General features: G+C 38.8%; 1 protein-coding gene across 1 annotated transcript in view; it reads right to left on the minus strand.

The window, feature by feature from the left end:
• LOC150083349 (retinal homeobox protein Rx1-like) overlaps positions 1-22,217 on the minus strand; it is a 47,502-nt gene that overhangs the window by 12,789 nt on the left and 12,496 nt on the right. Inside the window, exon 2 of the mRNA XM_090378483.1 lies at positions 11,909-12,189. Coding sequence (XP_090234609.1) covers positions 11,909-12,189 — 281 coding nt within the window. The remainder of the gene's footprint in view (positions 1-11,908; positions 12,190-22,217) is intronic.

Raw genomic sequence — 22,217 nt, forward strand, 5'->3', positions numbered from 1 at the left:
CCACCTTAGTCGACGACCAACGCCTCCTAGCAACAGTCAAGATGATAACAGGCATAATTGCAACACCTTCATTCTGGGATACCTGTGGCTGGAGGATCCCCCCCCCCTTGCTGCCCTTAGGGCCAATCCCGAGCTCTACTCGCATTCAACACGACTCCATCTCTCGGACAGGTTCCTCCCTCAGCAGATGTTCAAGCAAACCTAGGCACTTGACGCCGACCTGAACAAATTCGCTGTTGACCGGACTTACCGGAAAAAAAAATTATGACTAGTAGGACTAATCAGCAATGACTGATGTGTACTTTGCATCTGTTCCTGTCTGATTGAGCTGGTACTCTTATCTCGATGGTAAGCCAGCTCAATCAAACTTAACTCTCGTAAGGAGTTCTCTCATTTGTATCAAAATATGTTTTCATTTGTAAAATTACCTTTTTTTTTTTGTAAATAATTGTTCGATTTTCCCGGAAGTTTCGGGAGGCTGTAAAAATGTAAATCCCTGGCTTTTTGGCCGTGAAGGGCATTAAAGATTCTCTCTCTCTCTCTCTCTCTCTCTTATATATAACTAAATCAAAACGCTTTAAAATACTAAGAACAACTACCAAACATTTCATGGTTTTTGTCTATAGTCAAGTGACGTAAGAGTAACGTTAGCAATAAAGTTTTCGTGTCTTGACTGACGACAGACTTAATATTGATGATTATTAATTAGTTAGGCGGTTTCAGTGTACTCAAAAAGCGCATATCTGTGTTACTTTAGGATGGGTTACAATAAGAATAATATTTACCGTTCTTTTTGTCAGCCTGTATTATGCAGAAACCGGTTTAGAGCACTGGGGACCTTCAAGCGCTGTGGGATTTTGGGACCACTACTACTACAAAATTTTGCGTATTTGGATGCTGCATCGTATCCAGGTATTATCGTAAGGGGGTGACATGACGAACGGTTTTTGAGTGTTTTTTAGATAGACCTAGGAACATTTATACGCATGGTTAAGGAGGGGCATATTCCCCCTCTGTCCCCCTCCCGAATACCCTCCTGCTTGGATCTACAGTATATTTTAAATTTTTGCGACCTCCAAATATTGGGGACTCCAGTCACGCGGGCGTGGGACGACTATGCGTAAACGTGTCATTGGAATTACGGTATATTTTGCTGCTACAATAAAAACTCTAGAGAAAGTCAATATTTAGAGCATGAAAGAAAATTCTAGATAAGTTATGAGTTTCGTAAACGATAGAGACGCAAACGAATGGTGGTAAGCAAATTTTGATCAAAGGAGGTCTAAAAGCAGTCTGCAACATATCAAGCGCTGCACGAACGTCTCCTTGACAACGAAAAGATTAAAAGAATCGTAGAGTAATTAGGACGAATGAGATAAGTAAATATTTAGGAAATCGTTAAGATTTAGTTAATTTTAGTACAGACAAATGATTCAAGGAAGCAAGGCGCATGTAGCATCGGACCTTTAAAAATAATCCGACATCTATCACTTGATTTTGCTCAGTACCTTGAAATTAAGTGACACTCATTGGAGGGAGTTTTTCATAAGTTTGAAAACACGCTTACAAATGAATTTAATTTAGCTCTTCAACTATCTGTGTACGAATCCTGTGAATACGAATCCCGTTAATGACACGAAGAACTTTTATGGTATTTTTTCACGCCATTACCGAAATAATCGGGCGAGGGTAACATAGTTTTTTTACCCTGAAACGTTGGTTTTTCCGTCCAGCAAACGTGGAAAATGACGGGTGACCAATAGAAATATTGTAAATAGAGGATTACTTACAGTTCTTTAGATATGTTAGATTAATGCATTATGATAGCTACTTGATAATAGTCTTTTATGCGATAACATTTTCATCTAGATGAGGCATTCAAAAGTTTATCTGTCTCGATAATAAAGGAACGATACAGACTAATTGGTTCTACATGTCTTCCATTTTGAGACAAAGGGATATACCTGGTGCGGGAGATTGTTGTTTGTTCTGGTCTCAATAAAAGCCATTTGCATCTTCTTTGAGACCATCATCACTTTGAAAATTGATGTCTATGCAGTTGTTTTTAGATTTATGAGTAGGAAATAATCGTTATGCACTAGGTCCGAACTCTAGGGCGGGTGGTTTAACTTCTGGAATCCGCAATCTATCAGAGTAGCAATTGCTTTATGGGACTTGTGTACGGTAGCATCGTTATGAAGAAACGGGGTACCTCATGCCAATTTTCCTTTTCTCTCTTCCTTAATGGCCCCGTTTGTTTTCGTTTCAGTCTATCAAAATAATTCTTTCCACATCACAAAAAATGGTGGCCTTGATCTTCCCGGCGGAGGGTTGAGTCCCGAATTTTTTGAGCGTTGGAGACCCATGATGATGGTTCCATTACATGGGCTGCTATTTCTTTCTGAATCTCAGTAATAAATCCATGTTTCACCACCAGTTACAATTCTTGAAAGAAACCCTTATGGATCATACATATGTAAATTTCCGTCACAGATTTCGGCCCTGCACTATTTCTGAGGTGTGAACATTCTTGGAACTCAGTGAAAATTGACCTTTGACATATCAAAGTGCCATGGCGTGCTGGCAGTGCCGACCCGTCAGAATTATTGCATTCTCTAGCAGTCATAAACACTTTAATAGGTTATATGCCTAACCAAGTCTTCAATTTTTTAGCACATTTCTGTAATTCATTTAAGTTGGTCGTCCCGAGTGGGAGTTATCTTATAGATTCTCGATCACATTTAAATTGCTTGGGTCAGAATTTTATGTGGTATTCAGAAGGGGACAGCATCACCATATATAGCTTTCATGAATAACGTTTGGTCCGTTCCCTTCTTTTTGTTAAAAATTTGATGATGACCCAGATCTCCAATTTTTTTTTTTTTTTTTGATATCCATGTTTGCCTTTGGGTTGGCTGCTTTTAACCTCTTCTGTTCTTTCGTACTTCACTCTATAGAGCTGGACTTTCGAAAATAAGATACAGACATTTTTGAGAGTATTCTTTTGTTTTTCTATCAAGCATATTTATGGTAGGGTGGATAATTTATTGAACGTCCCTCAACTTTTGCCCAAAAATTCTCAATGGCAATTGAATCTTTAGTAAAAATGAGATAAGAATATTGTTTCCACATGGCATCTCTAAGTTTCAGAATGTTCCTGGTAAATTAAGTCCCCATCGTATATGCATGTCTGCTTGCCCACTTCATACTTCTGCATACATTGTCATCACATTCAATTCGTCACAGTCATTTAATCTCTAGAACACTCCTAATATCATTTGTTTACATTTTCCTTGTGCTACGCGAGATTGTTCGATGTTACCGTTACAGTTCCTCATCTGTTACATATGCTCTTCTTGAATCTACATGTTCTCACAATTAAAATAGTTACCCTTCCCCTTATATCATGCAGATGTTGTCATTATACATACTAAATTCAAATTCTACATCATATATCTGAATTATATGATGTTTCTAATATCTCCATTATATCGGCGTTCGTTTAATTAACCTGTGCTTCATATTCATCAAAATTATTTACCATTGCATAAATCCAGAGCTAATATACTTCTTGGTACTGAAAGCACGAAATTCTTTAAGGCTAAACAGGAGGGAAAAGTATATCATATTAATCTCAGCTTAATTTGCTCCAACTTTTTAAGTTTGCTGGGTGAAGTAACTCTCTTCCTTTGTGCCCTTGCCTTAAGCCGGACGTATTTACGACTAGAAGTTTTAATGAAAAATTCGAAGAATCAACTATTTGCGCAACCATTAGTAGCCATTCTCTTTAATTTCAGGAGCAATTTATGCATTTTTAGTATTCGTGTTGAGGTGGATCAAATTATTATTAAAGTTCTTTAGTGCAGGTTGATGATTTTGGAAAAGAAATGTTTTTATTTGTAAACATATAAAGTACTATACGCAAAATCGGTAGATGTGACTATATCAGTATTATGATTTATATTGGGATCTTTGAACTGGATATAACAAGCCAGACTAATTTGATACATTATTGAACATTAAATCTTTATATATTTTCAACCTGTATGATACTGTTTATAATATATTATACCTCTTATATTTTCTGTATATATTAAATATATACAGAAAATCTCTTATATATTTTCTGTATGACGTTCTTAATCTGTATGATATTGTCTAATATAAAGTGAGATTGCCAAAGGTTGCACATGCATTTTTTGTATTAGGTGATTCCTGCCAAAGGCAGGAATCACCTAATACAAAAAATAAATAATTTTAAAAAAATTCTTAAATTTTTTAAAAATTCCGGAGTATGAACAGAAAATTTATTTATTATCTGGAGAAGCCTTGTGTTCGAATTCGACGGGAGGAGCTTTAAATGCCAACTGTGCAAAGTGAATAAATATTGAAAAAGGAAGCTCTTCCTTGAAAATTCATGGAAGAGCTGGCTCTCGACACACGTAGGAGTGTCAAGATCCAGTACACCCTTGGCCTCCTTGGAAATGCAGATGTTTTCATAATCACTGACTCAAACGCACGGTCAACCCAATGGCAAAATGCCACCACCGATGCCAGAGGCGACTTACTAGAGGAATTCATCGCCTCTCGTGGACTTTGTAATAGCCAACTTACCCGCTAACTACGTACAACTCGGGAACTGGGGAGTCTAATCTGGATATTATTATTATTATCAATTTATTTCTAGGTTGAGGAGGCCCCCCTGGGATAGCCATTGGCTAGAAGGGCGTGAGTTACATTCTAAGGTGTAAAGCGGACCCCATGAGCAAAAGGTTACAAAGTCTATGGGCCATTCACCCTGAAAGGTTGAATACAGAATTTTGAAATGCATGTGTAATTATGATTTTATATTAGAATATTTCAAATTTTGACATCTTAGGTTGACATCTAGAATAATGAGAATATATAGTTAAAAGGGATCAAAATTAAATGCAGTTTTGAGCCGAGAGGCTGTGCACTAAAGTTGCACGTGACGATAGGAGTCGGCAAAGTCGGCATCTGTAGGCGTTGTCGTTACAGAGCTTTTCCGGTTCAATTCTTAGTTGATTGAAGAGTAGTTCTATCGTGTTTGCTGGAAAAAAGCGACTTAGGCTGTCCATTTTTTTAAGTTGCTTTGAAAGGATGTCTTGTTTCAGCATTCCTGGGTGGGGGGTGCTTCTCGATGAGAGCGAAACAAGCCGTCAATACTGGTAGCCTCTAATCTTGCTGTTAGCAGTTGGGCTAGTGTGAAAATGTTTCTTGTGTTAATTGTCTGTTTCCAAGGAGGAATACTGAGATTAGAAAGTAGGATGGTTCTAGAGATGGTGAATGGGTGGTTCAAGATCCTGTTCAGCCATCTCAAGAGCCAGTATTCAATACCTAGAAAAGCTTTCAGGTTGCTTGGTAGAGCAGAGGACCAAATCTATGAAGCATACAGTGGGATAGAAAGTATACACATCAAGATATGCTTTTTAACAAGATCTGGGTTTCTAATGCCAATTAATTCCTGTTTGGGAGCCCAGAGCGCTGCATATGTTTTTGCTTTGGTGTAATCAAAGTGTTCGGAGAATGTTAGTCCCTCATCCCATTAATCCCCTCTCTTGTCAATAGACTAAGGCACTGGCAAGTACATGACACTGCCACTACCAGTGATCATCGACTAATAACATACAGCATTGAAAACAGTACCTCTACTCGCCTGATGTATGTTCACGATACCACCAGATTCTCCACTAGGACTGCCAAATGGAATTTTGAGAACATTATCCGAAATGCCCTTCACGACCATTCAGAGCGCTTTCGAACCATGAATTGCCACCCGAAAACTAATTTCCTGAAAGAATTACTCCACAAAGCATCACGTGCCTCGATGAAAAAATGTACCCGACATTCAAAATCAGTTCCCTAGTGGTCAGAGGAATTAACAGGTCTCCGCTCCTCTCTCAAGCGTGCAAAGAAAGAGTTACAAATAAAACGAAGAACACACCCACCTGAAACAGTAGCACAGTATAAGGAAACAAACAATACAGCCCGGAGAAAATCCACGAACAAAATTTATCATGCCAAACAAAGTTCCTGGGGTGTCCTGGTGGAGATGGAAGGCAATAAAAACCCTTGGGGTTTAGTTCACAAGCTCATAAGGAACAAAATAGGGTTCATGGATATCATAAATTCTATCTGTTCTGAGGGCTCCTTTGAGACTCTTTCGTGGGAGGAGACAATGAACAAGATTCTGGATGGAATAATCTACCAAGACAATCCTGATCTTGAAACTGAAGTACTTAGAAATATTATCACTGAAAATCAGCGCTACTTGCTCTCTGTCACAGAAGAACGCTTCACTGAAGAGGAGGTTGCATTAGTCATAAATAAAATCAAAAATGGAAAAGCTCCCGGGCTGGACCTCATCGAGAGGGAGTCCGTCAAATGCCTTTGCTCTGCTGCACCCGATGTTCTAGTACAACTATTCGACACGAGTCTTAATGATGGCTGCTTTCCTACACCTTGAAAACACGCCAACCTCAGGCTTTTATCCAAAGATCCAAATTGTCCCCCCCCCCACACACACACTATTACAGCCAAAGCATACTACCCAATTGCTCCATTACCAATATTAGGCAAAGTACACGGTTGTTAAAATTAAAGTAGCCCTATGTAGAGGGCTCTGGAGCGAGTTCTAAGGCTCGTACTGAAGAGAAATTTGGACAACAGGTACAATAAAGAATGCGCTTGCCATTTATTGGAAAAAAGAATTAGTTACAAAATTTGTCACTGTATGGCGCGTAACTGTCTTAGTGCCGGCAATAACTTACGATTATGCAAATAACTTACGATTATTTGCATAATCGTAAGTTATTGCCAGACCGCCACTACTCAGCTCTACTGTACTGTATAAAAGCAAAGCAGTCTCTTCAAAATCATGATGTTTGAATCAAGTAGATGTTTGCCTGCATTACAGCAGCAATGCCAACAACGCTGCAGGAAAAGGCGCTATTAGCGAAGCTGTACTATCAGAACAGCAACAATGCAGCTGCGGCTATGAGAATTTCGGCGTCAGAAGGCGTGGACCTATGACTGTTTGTGCTGTCCGCAAAATGATTGCGAAATGTGAAGCGACAGGACATCTTAGTGTTCAACCAGGTAGAGGTCGAAAACGAGTGGACTCCTCTCGTATTGAAGATGTGGCTATGGCTATCGTGGATTTATCAAGTCAATCTCCATGTGGTAGAGCAAGTTTGCCAGCTGCTTCTCGTGAAGTGAACATGCCGTATTCCACTGTAAGGCTAGTAATGCGGCAGGTGTTGCGGTACTATCCTTACAAGATGCACATGCTACAGCAGCTAAAGCATGATGATGCAGATATTCGTTTCACATACGCATTTCAGTTTCTATCGTGAATGACAGTGGATATCACTTGGCCATGGAACATCATTTGGAGTAATGAAGCCCACTCCTGCTTAAATGGACAAGTGAATACGCACAACTGTCGCATTTGGGCAACAAAAACCCTCGAGTTATCCAAGAGGTCCCGTTGCATTCTTCGAAAGTGACAGTGTTGTGTGTATTTACGGTCACATTCATCATTGGGCCATATTTTTTTGAACAGGTAACACCGACTGGACCCCGCACCTGTTCCGTCACTGGACAGCGATATTATGAAATGTTGGCAAATTTCTAAATACCAGAGCTGCAATAATGTAGGTGCCTTCAGGAGACCATATTCATGCAAGATGGTGCGCCACCCCACATCCACTGTTGTGTCCAAAGGTTGCTAAGGCAACACTTTACAGACGAACGGTTCATCAGCCGTCGTTTCCAGACATCTTGGCCACCCCGATCACCGGACCTCACCCCATGCGACTTCTGGTTGTGGGGTTTTTTGAAGAACCAGGTGTATTGGGAAGGATGTCAAACTCTGGCAGATCTGAAGGACAGCATTAGACATCATGTGCTGGCTATTCCAGTTGACATGTTAGATTCTGCTGTAGAAAATGCTGTTTTTCGAATGGAAATTGTTGTTGACCAAAATGGAGGACACATTGAACAATTGTAACGCTGTTCAAGTGATTTGTATTGCCACAGTGCCATATAGTGACAAATTTTGTAACTCATTTTTTTCCAAATAAATGGCAAGTGCATTCTTTATTGAACCTGTTGTCCCAATTTCTCTTCAGTACGAGCCTTAGAACTCGCTCCAGAGCCCTCTACATAGGAATACTTTAATTTTAACAACCCTGTGTTTGAGAGATTACTTCTCACCCGTCTCCAGTCTGTCTATGAAACTATAGGACTTGCCTCCCCACTCCAGTTCGGCTTCAAGCCGGGGTGCTCTACTATTGATGCATTACTGAAAACCACCCAGCTAGCAGATAATTCTGATGCCCGTTACGTACTGGCGCTTTTTATAGATTTTAAGGGAGCTTTTTACATTGTCTGGTGGTCAGGGATCCTGCAGTGAGCCAGAGTATCTGGCTGCTCCTTCAATATCTTCAAATGTCTTTCAGACTACTTCTCTAGCAGAAAAGTTACCATCAAACAAAATTTCATAGTATCACCCGCCAACTTACTAGAAGATGCCCCCAGTGCTTTGTTCTGGGACCAGCTGTTTGGAATATGCTTCTGGACTGTTGTCTCTTGCGGGACTTCCCCCATACCACACACCTCTCATATGTAGATGACCTGGTTATCGTTTTGGAGGGCCCTACGCGTGCAGCTATTGAGACCAGAGCGAACACCGTCTTGAATGCCCTGTCGGTTTGGACTGGGGAGAATAAGCTGGAAATCTCTACAGATAAAAGTAAAACCCTACTTCTCAAAGGACGTCTTTGACATCAACAGACCACTCACTATTCGTTATAAAGGACAAGCACTCAAGAATCAATTCATTCGAATATTTAGGAGTTATCCTAGATGATCGCAGAACTTTCGTGCCACATGTAAAGTCCATGAAAGAGAAGGTCAAAATTTGCATCAGTATGCTTTCTCGCTTCGCCTGCAAGGACTGGGGCCTTAAGGGACGTGCATTCCACCTTCTTTATTCAGCTGTCTTTGTACCGATCGTAACATACGGCGCTGTCTTATGGTTCCATATTTTGTCCATCATCAGCACTAGGAACCTAATCCTGCAGATACAACGGTTGGTGTTATTAAAAATGACTCGGGCATGTAGAACGACGTCAACAGCAGCACTACAAGTATTAACAGGCGGTATATCACCCCCCAAGCGGCCTTCACCGGGCTTTCCCATGCTATCAGAAAGAACAAAGAAGCTGAATTCCTCAGGATAAAAATTCTTTTTTCGATGCAGATCCAAATCAAGAACTCTGGCGTACTTAACAGTAACTGGTCTCCCTTTGGCATATCCTTTGGGATGATTTCACCAAAGGCAGTACTACCAAGCTATTTCTACCTAGTGTCTCCCACCTCAACAAACAATGACTTGACTGGTTCTTCCCTAACGTACATACTACCTTTCTTCTGACAGGACACCCGTCATTCAAAAAGCGACTTCAGGACTTTGGGCTTATAAATGATGCCCATTGTGTGAATGCGGAGAACTGGCACCACGTAATGCACTCGTATAACGTCTATCTGGACTTACGTAATCAACTTTTACTGCATCTAAATTAAAGCAGGTATGCCTTTGCAGGCTTTCAGAGGCGCTGGTATTATTTCTCCGCGTCTGATCCTACAAATGAGACATCCAGACGAGACGTTCCTGAATCTGCTCTGCCTCTCCCTGCACCTCCTTTTTCCTCATCACCGGCCACAATCAGAAATGAATGAACACTCAACTGGACATCCTCATTGTAGGAATAATGACACTGATCTGACAGCACCATCATACTGACTTCTTACAGCTAACCAACGGTGGGATTTGAAGTCCCTTCTGACGATCAACGTCTGCTCTGCTGCATCACCCTGATCATTCTATCAGAGAAGTCTCGAGCACCAGTGAATCAACTCTTCCATAGTCAAATTCATCCGATACTCCAACTTCCCATATGTCTCCTCGCAGCAGGCAAAACTTCTGCTCACGCTTTTGCACTTTCTCTTTCCATCGCAACCCCACGCCCTTCTCTGGGGACATACCCATCTTGCACTAAGCATTTTCCTCTCCTCTGTTTTCGCTTTGGGGTTGCCTTCCCTTCTGTTGCCTCCATATCCTTCCCTGCCTTCATCTTTTCTGTAAAATGCGTCTTTCTGCTGGCTCCCATCACTCTCGCTACTGCAAGAATGCAGACAGTCCGAAAAGCGTTTTTTCTACTGTCTCTCGTCTGGCTCTCCGTCCCGTGGACGGATGCTGGGAGGACCTTTCTAGTGATTGTGCTCCCCGTAACCAAGTGACCAGTCGAACAACACAAAGAACACACTACCCATACCAACTGGCTTTGCAGAGTTGTGCATCATCACAGAGTACTTAAAGCGGATTTGTGGGAACCACAGGAACCGCCTAACGATCACACTATGTTCACTAAGTCCACGCCCCCGAGGGAAACAGTGTCACTGAAGAGCCTTTTCCCTCCAATTCCTTTTTTTTTTCTTTTTTTTTTTCTATAGTTCCCAAGATCCGCCTCTTCACCACACAATATCTGGTCCTAGGCAGCTTCCCCTCTCTCTCGACGCCTTTGCTTGCATGCTTGCTTGTGGCCACTCGTAGCTCCAAATTCAAATTGTGTGTACGGTCTTAATGGCGAGATGAGGTAACTAGCAATCTCAAGGTGCGTGGTCTTCTGTCAGTTCAATATTTTACGCCTACCTGATCGTTTATTGGGCTCAGTGTCACCTCTGGATCTCCGTTTCCTTAGTATTTTTTCAGTTATCAACTTGGGAATGTTTAATTCCTGAGCAGTAGCATGCACAGACATTTTTCATACAATACTTCCAACTATCATTTCCCTTTTGAAACTCAGTTGACTCTTTCTGTGTACTCATCATTGGGCGTACACGTTTGAAATGTAATTCCGGTTTAATCATTTATTACACTTATAGACAAAAATATTTGCATATTTTGTAATCACCCTAATTTCCTGAATTCAGAGGGGTGTTCCATAACATTTGGTAAGATAGTGTGCATACCGTATATCACCCATGAAGTTGTGAACTGCGAGCTTTTTTTTTTATCCTCCACTGGAATGGAGAAATATTTTGGCGAGATCCGGTAATTTGCCAATCGACGATGTGAATTGAACAGTATTTAGCAGTTTTTAACTGGTCAGGTGATGTTGGCCACCGTGAACGAACCTTCCCACCCCACACCTATTTCATTCGGCAAATACCAAATATCAGAGCGCTAAGCTAACCCGACCATCAGTGTTACGTTATTCTTCTCAAACGAGCTGCCACACACAAAGTTTTGTGACGAGATAACAATATCTTGTTATCAAACGACACACCCTAATATTGCGTAAGTGTGGGAAGAACGGTTGTCGAGGCTCAACAATATTGCTAAGTGACATCTCTTTCTAAGAATTTTCCATCTTGAGTTAGAAATTTCTTGTTTGCGGATTGCATATGTAAACTTGATCTGATGATTTTGTTCAAGTGATGTTTCAAGTTTTCAAACACATAGCTCATAAGTTCTAGCGTTTCTTGGAAACGTACTTTACTTTCTACGTGATTACAAACACAAACAACTAGGTTAGATGGCGATACGCAACTAACTCATTACCCTACTACTACTGCCACACGACATTCCAGCTTTCCCTTCCCATTATAGCTTTTACCGTGCCAGGAGTGGACTGGCTCATTTGTAGTGTTTGTAGTTTATTGACGCTTAAGAGATGGGACCACCTACTGACTGGCCGTTCCTGCAGTGCTGGAGTTTGGCCAATCAGAACTTTTCTAACAATAATTAGTAAAAATACAAAAATGTGTCAAGTGAAAGTAAACAATTTTAAGTTACTTAGTGAGTTTCTTTGCCTCCTACCTGAACCCTGACTTCTGGTAGGTTAACCTTCATAGCTAATTCTTCTCGGCTGTAAACATCTGGATAATGGGATTTTTCAAATGCACGTTCCAGCTCATGTAACTGATACGTTGTAAAGGTTGTGCGATTTCTGCGATGTTTTTTCTTCAGTCCTTGATCCCGATAAATGGCACTAGCAACTGTTCCTCCGTAAGAGTCCGTATCGCTAGATGTTGTTGACACCGTGCTTTTACTGGATATGACCACAGTGACAGATGAAGATGTAGTATCACGTGGTGCACCTGTAAAAGAAATTTCATCTTAGCATTCTTTTACAAAGATAGAAAATAAAAGTAGAATTCTTTACTGAATATTAAAGAGAAACTAAAATCTGACTCTGCATTATGAATGAATTTTGAATATTTTGCTTGTTTGTTATTTTTAAAGCAAAGAAACTAAGGCTATAAGTCATCAGTACGATGTATCTGTAAACTTTCGGTCTTCTGTGGACTGTTTGCCTGTTTTTTCCTGAACGGAAAACTCCAGCTTTGAGGGAGGGAGCCATGCTAACCTTGCCCGAGACTAATTCAACTGCAGTGTGAAAAAAGGCCCATAAAATTTTCACCAGAAAATTTCCAATGTGAGGTTGGAAATCTTGATTTGGGTTCTTCAGTATTTACACCGAGGAGGCTAAGACTGAGGAATTAACAAGTCATGTCTGTAAATTTGTGCATATTGTGTGGCTAGTTTTACTGAAAGGAAAAACCGTTGCTACTGCCCGAGACTGACTAACTCGGCTATGGGGTGAAAAAGCCCATAAAAGCTCTTTCCGTCTTAGCGGGATTATTCTCGACCAGCCTCCAACGGAAATCGAATCCAGGCTTTCCACATGGAATGGCAGAACACTGCATTATTTAATTCGCAATCCGCTAGGGCAGTGGTTTTCAACCTTTTTTTTTAATAACGGCACACTTAAGTAATTTATTTTATTTTGCGGCACCCCTACTCAATTTTCTGCCTGTTAGATCTGATTCTCTCTCTGTATATATATATATAATATTAAAAAAATATATGTTATATGATATTTATTACAATAATATAATCATAAAAATTACATTTCATAATACAAATTATATGTAAACAGCATATAATAATTTTATTCTTTATATAGAGGCACTAAGTAAACATCAATTATAGATCACCACAAAATTAAAAAGATACTGTACACCTTTTTATAATGAAATAAACATATAAATTTAAAAAATAATAATAAGTTTAAGTAACTTAAACCCAATTTACGTGGCACCCCTGGAATGTTGTTGCGGCACCCCGGTTGAAAACCACTGCGCTAGGGTATCTTTTTCATTTTAGACTGTAGTTCTGTGGATGCTGAATAGTTAATCTTTTTCGCAAATTGCTTTGTTTTTCATAGTCATGCATAAGTGAAAATCACGCTCCCCGAGCATAAGGAATACAAAAATGAGAAGAGGGGCTGCATATTTAGTCACGTTTTTTTTATTTTTTATTTTTTTATTCATTTCATGGTCGTTGTAGCTACTCAAAATGGAAGTACGAATATTTTAATACAGTATATATCAACCATTACACCAGCCAACAAAAAATATTTTTTGTCATACCTCCGCAATGAAAATATCTGATTACGGAGAAATAAACGTGTTGGTTCCTAAAATCACCATAAACAGTCTCTGTCACGTCTACATCAAAAGATGTACCGACGTTTAATGTAAAAATAAAGGGATATATATAAATAAAATAAATAAATAAATTTTCTGTTTATACTCCGGGACAACCAAACGGTCAGAGGAGTTCACAAGATAGACAGCATACAAGAAACAGCACCGTATTCAGCAGTCACGGGCTTTATAATTCAAGTTGTAATACAAGTGTAAAAAAATGTATGTTCTATTATATGTTTGGAGGATAGATTTACAACCCTGAGAACATGTCACGATCAGTTAATACTTGGAAAACTTTGGCACAGCCTACAAAAATCGTCGCCAAAATCGCTGTGTGCTATCTTCAAATTGTAAATTGTTGCATCGTAATTTGAATCTAAGAACCATAGGTAGAAGCCTGATTATGTTTATCACAAGAAAACCGAGGCGAGAATCGATTGCTAAAATTAAGAGAATTACCTTATATCTGTTAAAATAAATCAGTATGTCATACATTACTGGCTAGATTATGCGAAATTGCCATATTTTGGTAAAACGTGTTTAATAACTGTGACGTGATGTGAAGCCATCTTGGTGATTTTCGAAATTTACGCATAAAAATTAGTTAAAAACAGCATTTAAGTTCTTGGAGATAAAAATCTCCAAGTTGGAGATTTTTATCTGTTGGCTAGTGTTATTAGTTTGTATGTTAGCACCATGCTAAGTATTAGGATCAGTGTGTCCATTAAGTGTGAAATTTGTATGTAAATAAATCTTGCTGCTTCACCGTGCATTACATAACATTGTGTAACATATTACCCCTACATATTTTTTCCTATAATGTAATATGTTATTATGTATTTGTCCTGCGCAATCCGGATAATCGAGTTTCTACTGTATTTTTAAATTGTATCGACTTTCTATTTATAGGCCTATCGTAAAATTGATTGTGGCTGTAGTGAGCGTTGACGTGCATTAATTCATACTCTAAGCGATTTGTTATTTACAGATATATCTGCAGTAAATCATTCTGACTATTAGGTTATCGCCGTTGCTTGAGATTGGGATAGGAGACGCATAACATGTTATGTTTTTAGTATCAGTAGTGACAAGGAAGCACGCTTATACTGAGTGGCCACTTTTCAGGTACACCTACCTAATAGCGAATAAGTCTCCTTTTAGCTCTCAGAATAGCCTGGATTCGTCATGGCATGAACTCAACAAGGTGTCAAAAGCGTACCACGGGAATACACGTTGACTCAGCTGCTTCCCACAGTTGTTACAAATTGGATAGTTGCTGATCTATAATCAGAAGAACGCATTGCACCTCACCCCACCACAAGTACTCGTTTGAATTGAGTTGGCAACTGGGGAGGCCACCGCAGTAGGCTGAATTCACGTGCCCTGGAACCAGTTCTGTACGGTTTCGGCCGATATGTCGCATTATCCTGCAGCCACGAAGGGATGCGCCTGGTCGGAAACAATTTCCAGATAACATGTTACAACATCCAAATGTTGCTTCACTGGTATTAAAGGGCTCAGTGCGCGCCATAAAAGCATTCTCCACGCAATACATGCCACCACTATCTTGCATTGTTGACACCTGGTAGGATGGTTACATGGACCCGTGATGTTTTCTTTATATTCCGGTCCTTTCAACAGCGCTAAACAGCAGGAAACGGGTTTCACTATACTAGGCAAAGTTTTTTAAGCTCTCCACTGTCCAATATTGGTGTTCCTGAGCCGCTATAACCGTAACTCCTTGTTTTTCGCTGACAGGAATGTAACACGGTTTGATCGTCATGTTCGATACCCATTCGTGAAAAGGCACGATGAGTTGGGCGTTCTGAAATCCCCCTTTGGTTACCATTATTGTACTGGATTATAATTTGACAGACTAACCTTTCTGTTACCCTTCACAAGCCTTGTCAGTCGCCCGCAGCAACGAACTTTTTCGACCACAGGATCACCATTGGCTAAGTGTTATTAATTATTGGACTAATCTCGATATATCCGAGACACACAGCATGTGGCCACTGAGTGCATATAATCTCAGCAAAAAAAAAAAAAAAAAAAAGAAAAAGAAAAAAAAAAAAACACCACACATATCCACTTTATATTTGTTCATTCTTTTTTCTAATTCTTTGAATTCTTGAAATTCATTCAAACTGTTCACTTCTAGGTGGAAGGCAATTCCAGTAATCAATTATTCTCTGGCTGAAAGCGATGTTCGAACGTAAAATCGCAGAATTTGTAAGAAATGCAGAAAGCAAAAAAAAAAAAAAAAAATTACAACACTGAAAATGGAAAATCAAAATTACAGGATCTGCAAAGTGATGAATTTATAGAATATTTAAGGTAAGAACTTGAATTCCTTCAAGCAGAGACCCTCACTCTTAAGGAAATATTGTTACAGATGAGTTGTACCTTTGGAAATAGCTGCACTTTCAGATGGTGAGAAAGAGCAACTTTTGAACTTAACACTGGCAATGGAGATGATACAGAAATGTCTAATTTGCTTCATCGACATTTTAATATTGAGAAGGCCTATCACAACCCAGATACTGACTGGAGAAGCTTCTGGAGTTGCACCTCTGGGAGAAATGGGAGAAAGTGAGTAGTAGAAGTTTGAGTGAAATATCTGTGGCTTGTTTACAAGATCGCATCATGTAAATGCAAGAAACACGTAGTAATAAAAATGTAGAATTGGTGGCTACTCTGCAAGAGCTAACAGATCTACAGAATCATCTAACTGATTTACAGCTTTAGAATGGAAGAATGGACGATGAAAGTATGTATTGCTTGAATCAGTCGGTTTACAAACTGAAAAACTAGAAGAATTGCGTGTTACAATTACCCTTATTAAACAGTTATTGTTCTAGCTGTATGAAAGAAATGATAAATTTATGGAGAATATTTCTAAAAGAGAATAAAATCTGGTTGATTTGCTGAAGAAAACCTAAAAATGTGATGTACTAATTAAACAAGAAGAATTAACAGCAGCTGTGCTAGAACTAAAGATGAAGCTGTTGGGTATCAGCCTGAGTTAATTGTACTTTGAAATCAAATTCTCCTGTGGAGTCCGTAGAAGGTATTCATGCAGACAAGAGGCTGCTTGAAATGCAGTTAAGTGAAAACCAAGAACAATTACCTGCTACTCATGTTTAAATTTCTCAACTAAAGCTTCAGATAGAAAATGAACAATAGGTGGTGTTTGAACTACAAAATGAACATGTGATATTTTCATATCATAACTGGATGCACTGCTGACCAAAACTAGAAAAGTCAAATAAAAAGTTTTAAGAAAAAATTGAAATTATTACAGAAACAACCTGCACTGAGCTAGATAGAAACATCATATCCCGTCAAAAAGACAAAAAAAAAAAAAAAAAAAAACACAAGTGGAAGCAGAAAATATGGTTACAAAGATTAATGCTCGAAAACTGGTATCAAATATGGAATATCGTGCGGAACAGTTGGAAGGATAATTAAATCCGGATCCATTGACATTACTACAGGATGCACTACAGCAAGCAGACTGAAATGTCAGAGACGTGTGAAAGTTAAAGAAAAGTTCAAAGCTGCAGTTGGTGAGCTTCAAAAAAAAACAGCGAATGACTACAGTTCAGCTGAAAGAGACAGCAGGTACCGAATGTAATTAGAGATAAACACGAGAAGAGGGAACATATGAGAAATCTTCGATTTCGGGCTGATTTACTGATTATAGAGTTGTAAATTATTTTTAATCTGAAGACCAGCTGAATGTTGAAAGATTCATGGTAGAAAATAAACATTTCTGAGATAAGTTGAAGATGATTTAGAAAAGTTAAAGAATAAACAAGAAGCCACTATACACACTCGGCAGAGGTCTGTGTTTGTGTCTTATGTAGGGCGGCTCCTGGACGCTAATTGTGCACTGAGCGAGGTCCTGAGTCTCTACGTTTTGTTAGCAATACTTATCCATTTGGAAATGTAGCGGTATTAAATTTTAAATTCTGTAGGAAAAGATTTAGTGTCTACTCGCCGTAACCTAAGTAGTAATAGCAAATGGGAGGTTTATAGCAGTGCTACGCAGATGCTTGTAAGGAGTTTGGGTCTATTGAAAATGCTATAATGCATACTAAAGGACAGGGGAGAGCAAGCAGTCGTAGTTTTTTTACTAGTAGTGTCAACTGTTTCATCAGGGACCAAGTGGACTAATTCCTTGCTGTTGGGAAATAATAATGGTATCTTTATTAAGCCTCCGTTTCGTCCAGTTTCTACTGATGGAGCAAGTCTCCAGCGGATAAAGTTACCACGCAGATTCCAAGATTACAAAGAAATTCATATGCTGATGGCTCTGCATTTAATAAATCAGGTTGTGCATTATCTGCAACTTGAGATGAATCAGTAGTACCATCTCTTAGTAAAACTGGAAGGTTGGAGTTTACCAAACCAGTGCCTCTCCATCCTGTATCTATTTCTCAGAAATAGGTATGTGGATATGGTTGAGAAAAGATGCCTGTGTCTGCCCTAGTGAAAGGTTGTGACTCTGAGTGAAATGTATTTTCTCAAGCAGTGTCAGGATAAAACAGTAGGATATGGGAAGGGGGGTGGCGTTGACATCACCAACTTCAGCCGCAGCTGGAATGATGGACTTGTTTTCTGTGCTTGAATTCATTCATAACTTCCTCATCTGATACCATAACAAAAGATATAATTTTACTTTGGCTTTCCAGGCAGCTGAATCCGAGAGTATTATGGCACCATTGAATATTATTGTTAAAGTGATCAGAATGGCATGTGATCCTGACTTAATATTAACTCATTCCAATAAGGAAGAATAGGGAATAGGGAGGAATAGAGAGCTTAACAGCTTGATTTTAGTATTTAGTTAATATGTTTTGCAACCATTCTTTTACAATTTAAATTTATATGTCCCATTATGCGTGCCGTCCGAGACAGAAAAAAGGATAACATCAGCATTTAGCTTACTCGTCCCATATAAAGCCTTAAACACCTAACAGTCCCTTATAATGTATAATAATCCCTTGTAATTATTGGACAGTACAAAGTAGTTTCTTACCCATTTACAGGAACGAATATTTCTAAAATTTAAAATTGACACAATATATAAAAATGTGGATACAGTTAGATAAATCTGGAATTATTGTGCGATCCATGAAAGGGAATTGTGTGTGTGGCCAACTCGGTCACGAAGTGAAAATCACTATAGTGGTTCTTCCGTATCCGACGAAAGTATTTCTGAACTTCGGTCGGTGACGAAAATTGAATTCGGCCATTCCTACTGGGTGTAGCAGTGCAGCGTTACCGCCAGGATAAATTCATACGATAGTCAGATCATGCATATATAAAGTCATGTTTTTCTATTACTCCCCGCCAAATCCCCTCTGTTTGCAAAGAAATGAAATTTGATGCAAGTACCTTTTTCCTAAAGAGAATGGCTGGGATTAAAAATAGTCTGATAATCATGTTACTTATGCTTCCATAGTTATCCTATTCTATTCCGTGTGCGAAGTCAATAGCCCAACCTATCGACATATTGCGATATTAGATCTTTCATTAATATGCAACACTTTTCTTTCTTTCTTTTTTTTTTTTTTTTGTTCATAGTTACCACCTTCATGGGTTGTCTTAGTATTGCAGTATTGAAAATAACAATCTCATTACCGACAAACCTTTTTTTATTTCCTACTTATTTTGTTTTTTAAATTTGTAGCGTAGAAGTGTGATAATATGAACTACTGTATTTCTGCTTTTCTTAGGCAAAAAAAATTAAATTTCCAGTATCGTTTATTTTAAGGCAATTTTTCCTGAACCTTTTTCGAGCCATACGCTCCTAACCATTTCGAACCGTTTATTCTTCATTTCAGGTAATTTGAAAATTGAAATACAGTATAGTATTTGAGCTATAAGTTTTATTTTTAAAATTATGCTGAATTATCTTCATGCTTTCTTTCCCTTGGAGCACTCGTACTATCGGTTGAGAAACCGTTTTAAAGTATAGTATAACAATATGTATATGTTAATAACTAGATCAAATTAACACAGTTATAACTCGCAGTAATTAATGGATAAGAATAATAATGCAGTGTGTTTTTGTTTTTTTTTTTAAATTCATGTTGTGATACAGTTAATATCATTTGCTTTACACGCTTCAGCACTTGTGTAAAGCAAACAACATTAACTGCTTTATGTGTTAGCGTTGTGCAGTTGGGGGTGGTCGTCTGCCACGGACTTATCTCAAAGACCAGGAGGAAAAGATATTTTGACAGATGCTATTAGTGAACGATAACCCAAACTCCCGGTGAACATCGTCAATCCACTCATAACTCCGCTTGTTCGCAGTTTTATGTCATATGTGTCAATCTGATTCCGCCGGATTATTTCGATGACATCACAAGACTTAATAGGGGAACTACCGAAGTAGGCCAGGACATATTTTCTCGAAGTCACTTCTCTTTACTCCAACTTGATGGTTCGGTCAAGAACAAAAAGCAAAATAATAAATACCTCCATTTCTGAAAAATAACTGCAAATATCTATCAGGTGGATGCTCTATTTATAAAATGTGGCTCTATTTATAAAAATCTTCCACGATCTTGATATGAGAAGTAAATAAACAGATTTTATCATTAATCCTGGATATATCTCATGCATTTGATTCTATTCATCCTGTTATTTCTCTCTTTAAACTTTCTGCAAAAATCTATTTGAACAGCTTATTCAAACGGATTTTGTAGAGGCGGACATATATATATAAAAAAGTTCATTTATTAGTTGTAGGTGAAGGCTATTTCAGTTCCTTTTAGGTATCGCTTCTCTTTTAGAGAGTTAAATAAATAAATTTTCTGTTTATACTCCGGCACGACAACCAAGTCAGTAGAGTTTACAATAAATCGTCAATACAAATATTTATCTTATTTAGTAGTCACGGTCTTGAACCCCGGTCCAATCAAGGAACGCGTGCAGGCTACTTGCCTGCCTGGACTTCAGTGCTGTCACGAAAATCTTTGAAACGTTAGTTTTCAAGTAACTCTGTGCCTTCTTTTAACCGTCTATCGATAGTCATCAGTACTGGTTTGGTCCTAAAATATCCACCCACTCTCTGGCCGATGTTATTATCCATTTTATACATACCAATCTAGATAAGGATTTTTACGTGCTAAACATTTCTCACTAATCAAATGTTAGTTGGATTGCCGATGTACTGGTTTGCCATGCAATACTGGGGACTCTTTGTAATTCCTAAAATTTAATTATGACACTGGGCGCAAGCTTTTATCTTTGTTTTCTACTTTTAACTGTGTTGTGTTGTCATTATAAAGACTAATATACTGTTAAATGATAACGCATACATTTTTTACCACTCTTTGTATATTTTTGTGTGTTTGCTTCCTTTGCATGTATATGATTATTTGAGGTACAACGGCTCTAGAATCTTACTGTCCCGTCTGGAGATCTTCTACGGTCTCGATATGAGAAGTAAACAAACAGATTTTATCATTAATCCTGGATATATCTCATGCATTTGATTCTATTCATCCTGATATTTCTCTCTTTAAACTTTCTACAAAAATCTATTTGAACAGCTTATTCAAACGGATTTTGTAGAGGCAGACATATACTTATAAAAAAGTTCATTTATTAGTTGTAGTTGAAGGCTATTTCAGTTCCTTTTAGGTATCGCTTCTCTTTTAGGGATTCTTCTTTCTAGTGTCCGAAAAGTCTGTAACCAATGGGATCCGGATCATCCTCGGTCAGACGATGCAGGATTTTAAGTTTGTACGGATGAAACTTTTCTTCTTTCAGAATGCCATGCACCGTGTTCTTGGGCACACCAGGAACTTCAAACTTCAAATCTTGCATCATCTGACCGAGGATGATCCTGATCCCATTGGTTGCAGACTTTACAGATAACTGTATTATACCATGGTTCCCTTGTTTACAATATCTTAAATTCCACTGTAGGTTCCCTGTTGTTTCTTGCATAAATCCATTTCGTAATACCACGTATTAATATTAAGTATGATGTATCATTCCTATTTGTTTTACACGTTCTTCTCGTAGATTAATTATCAGTCCGTTCCTTGTTCCATTTTCTACAGGGTAATACATTGGTGTGCAAAATTTAAGGACCGGTTAGGTTTTCACCTGTACTTCCCATAGGAGTGGCCTGGATATGGGAAAAGCATACCAAAGGAATTTCGTGAGGTACAGAAATGATGAAGGAAACAAAACGGTACAACAACGGAAACAAAACGGTACAGAGAGACTATATTCAAAAATGGCAACATAGCACTGGCTACCATGATACAGAAGCATCACTGCCAAAGATGGAACAAAGGGAAGAGGTGGTCCTCAGTAGGAGATATGGTTACCCCTAATGTCGATGCAGGGTTTGCACTATCTGTCCATACTTAGAACAATGTTGTTGATAAGTTCTTGAGGTAACATCGTCCATTCCTCTGTCAGCGCCATCTTCAGCTGGTGAACATTTTCTGATGGGTGTGGACGTGCCGCTAGGCGTCTCCCCAGAGCGTTCTATATGTGTTCGATGGGATTTAGATCGGAGGGGGGGGGGAGAAACGGGCAGGCCAATCCATACGAATAATGCCCTCACTCTCCAAAAGCATATCAATAGCTGCAGTGCG

The sequence above is a fragment of the Mastigoproctus giganteus genome, chromosome 7, assembly GCF_048544385.1.
Source record: "Mastigoproctus giganteus isolate SK-2022 chromosome 7, ASM4854438v1, whole genome shotgun sequence".
NCBI lineage: Eukaryota > Metazoa > Arthropoda > Arachnida > Uropygi > Thelyphonidae > Mastigoproctus > Mastigoproctus giganteus.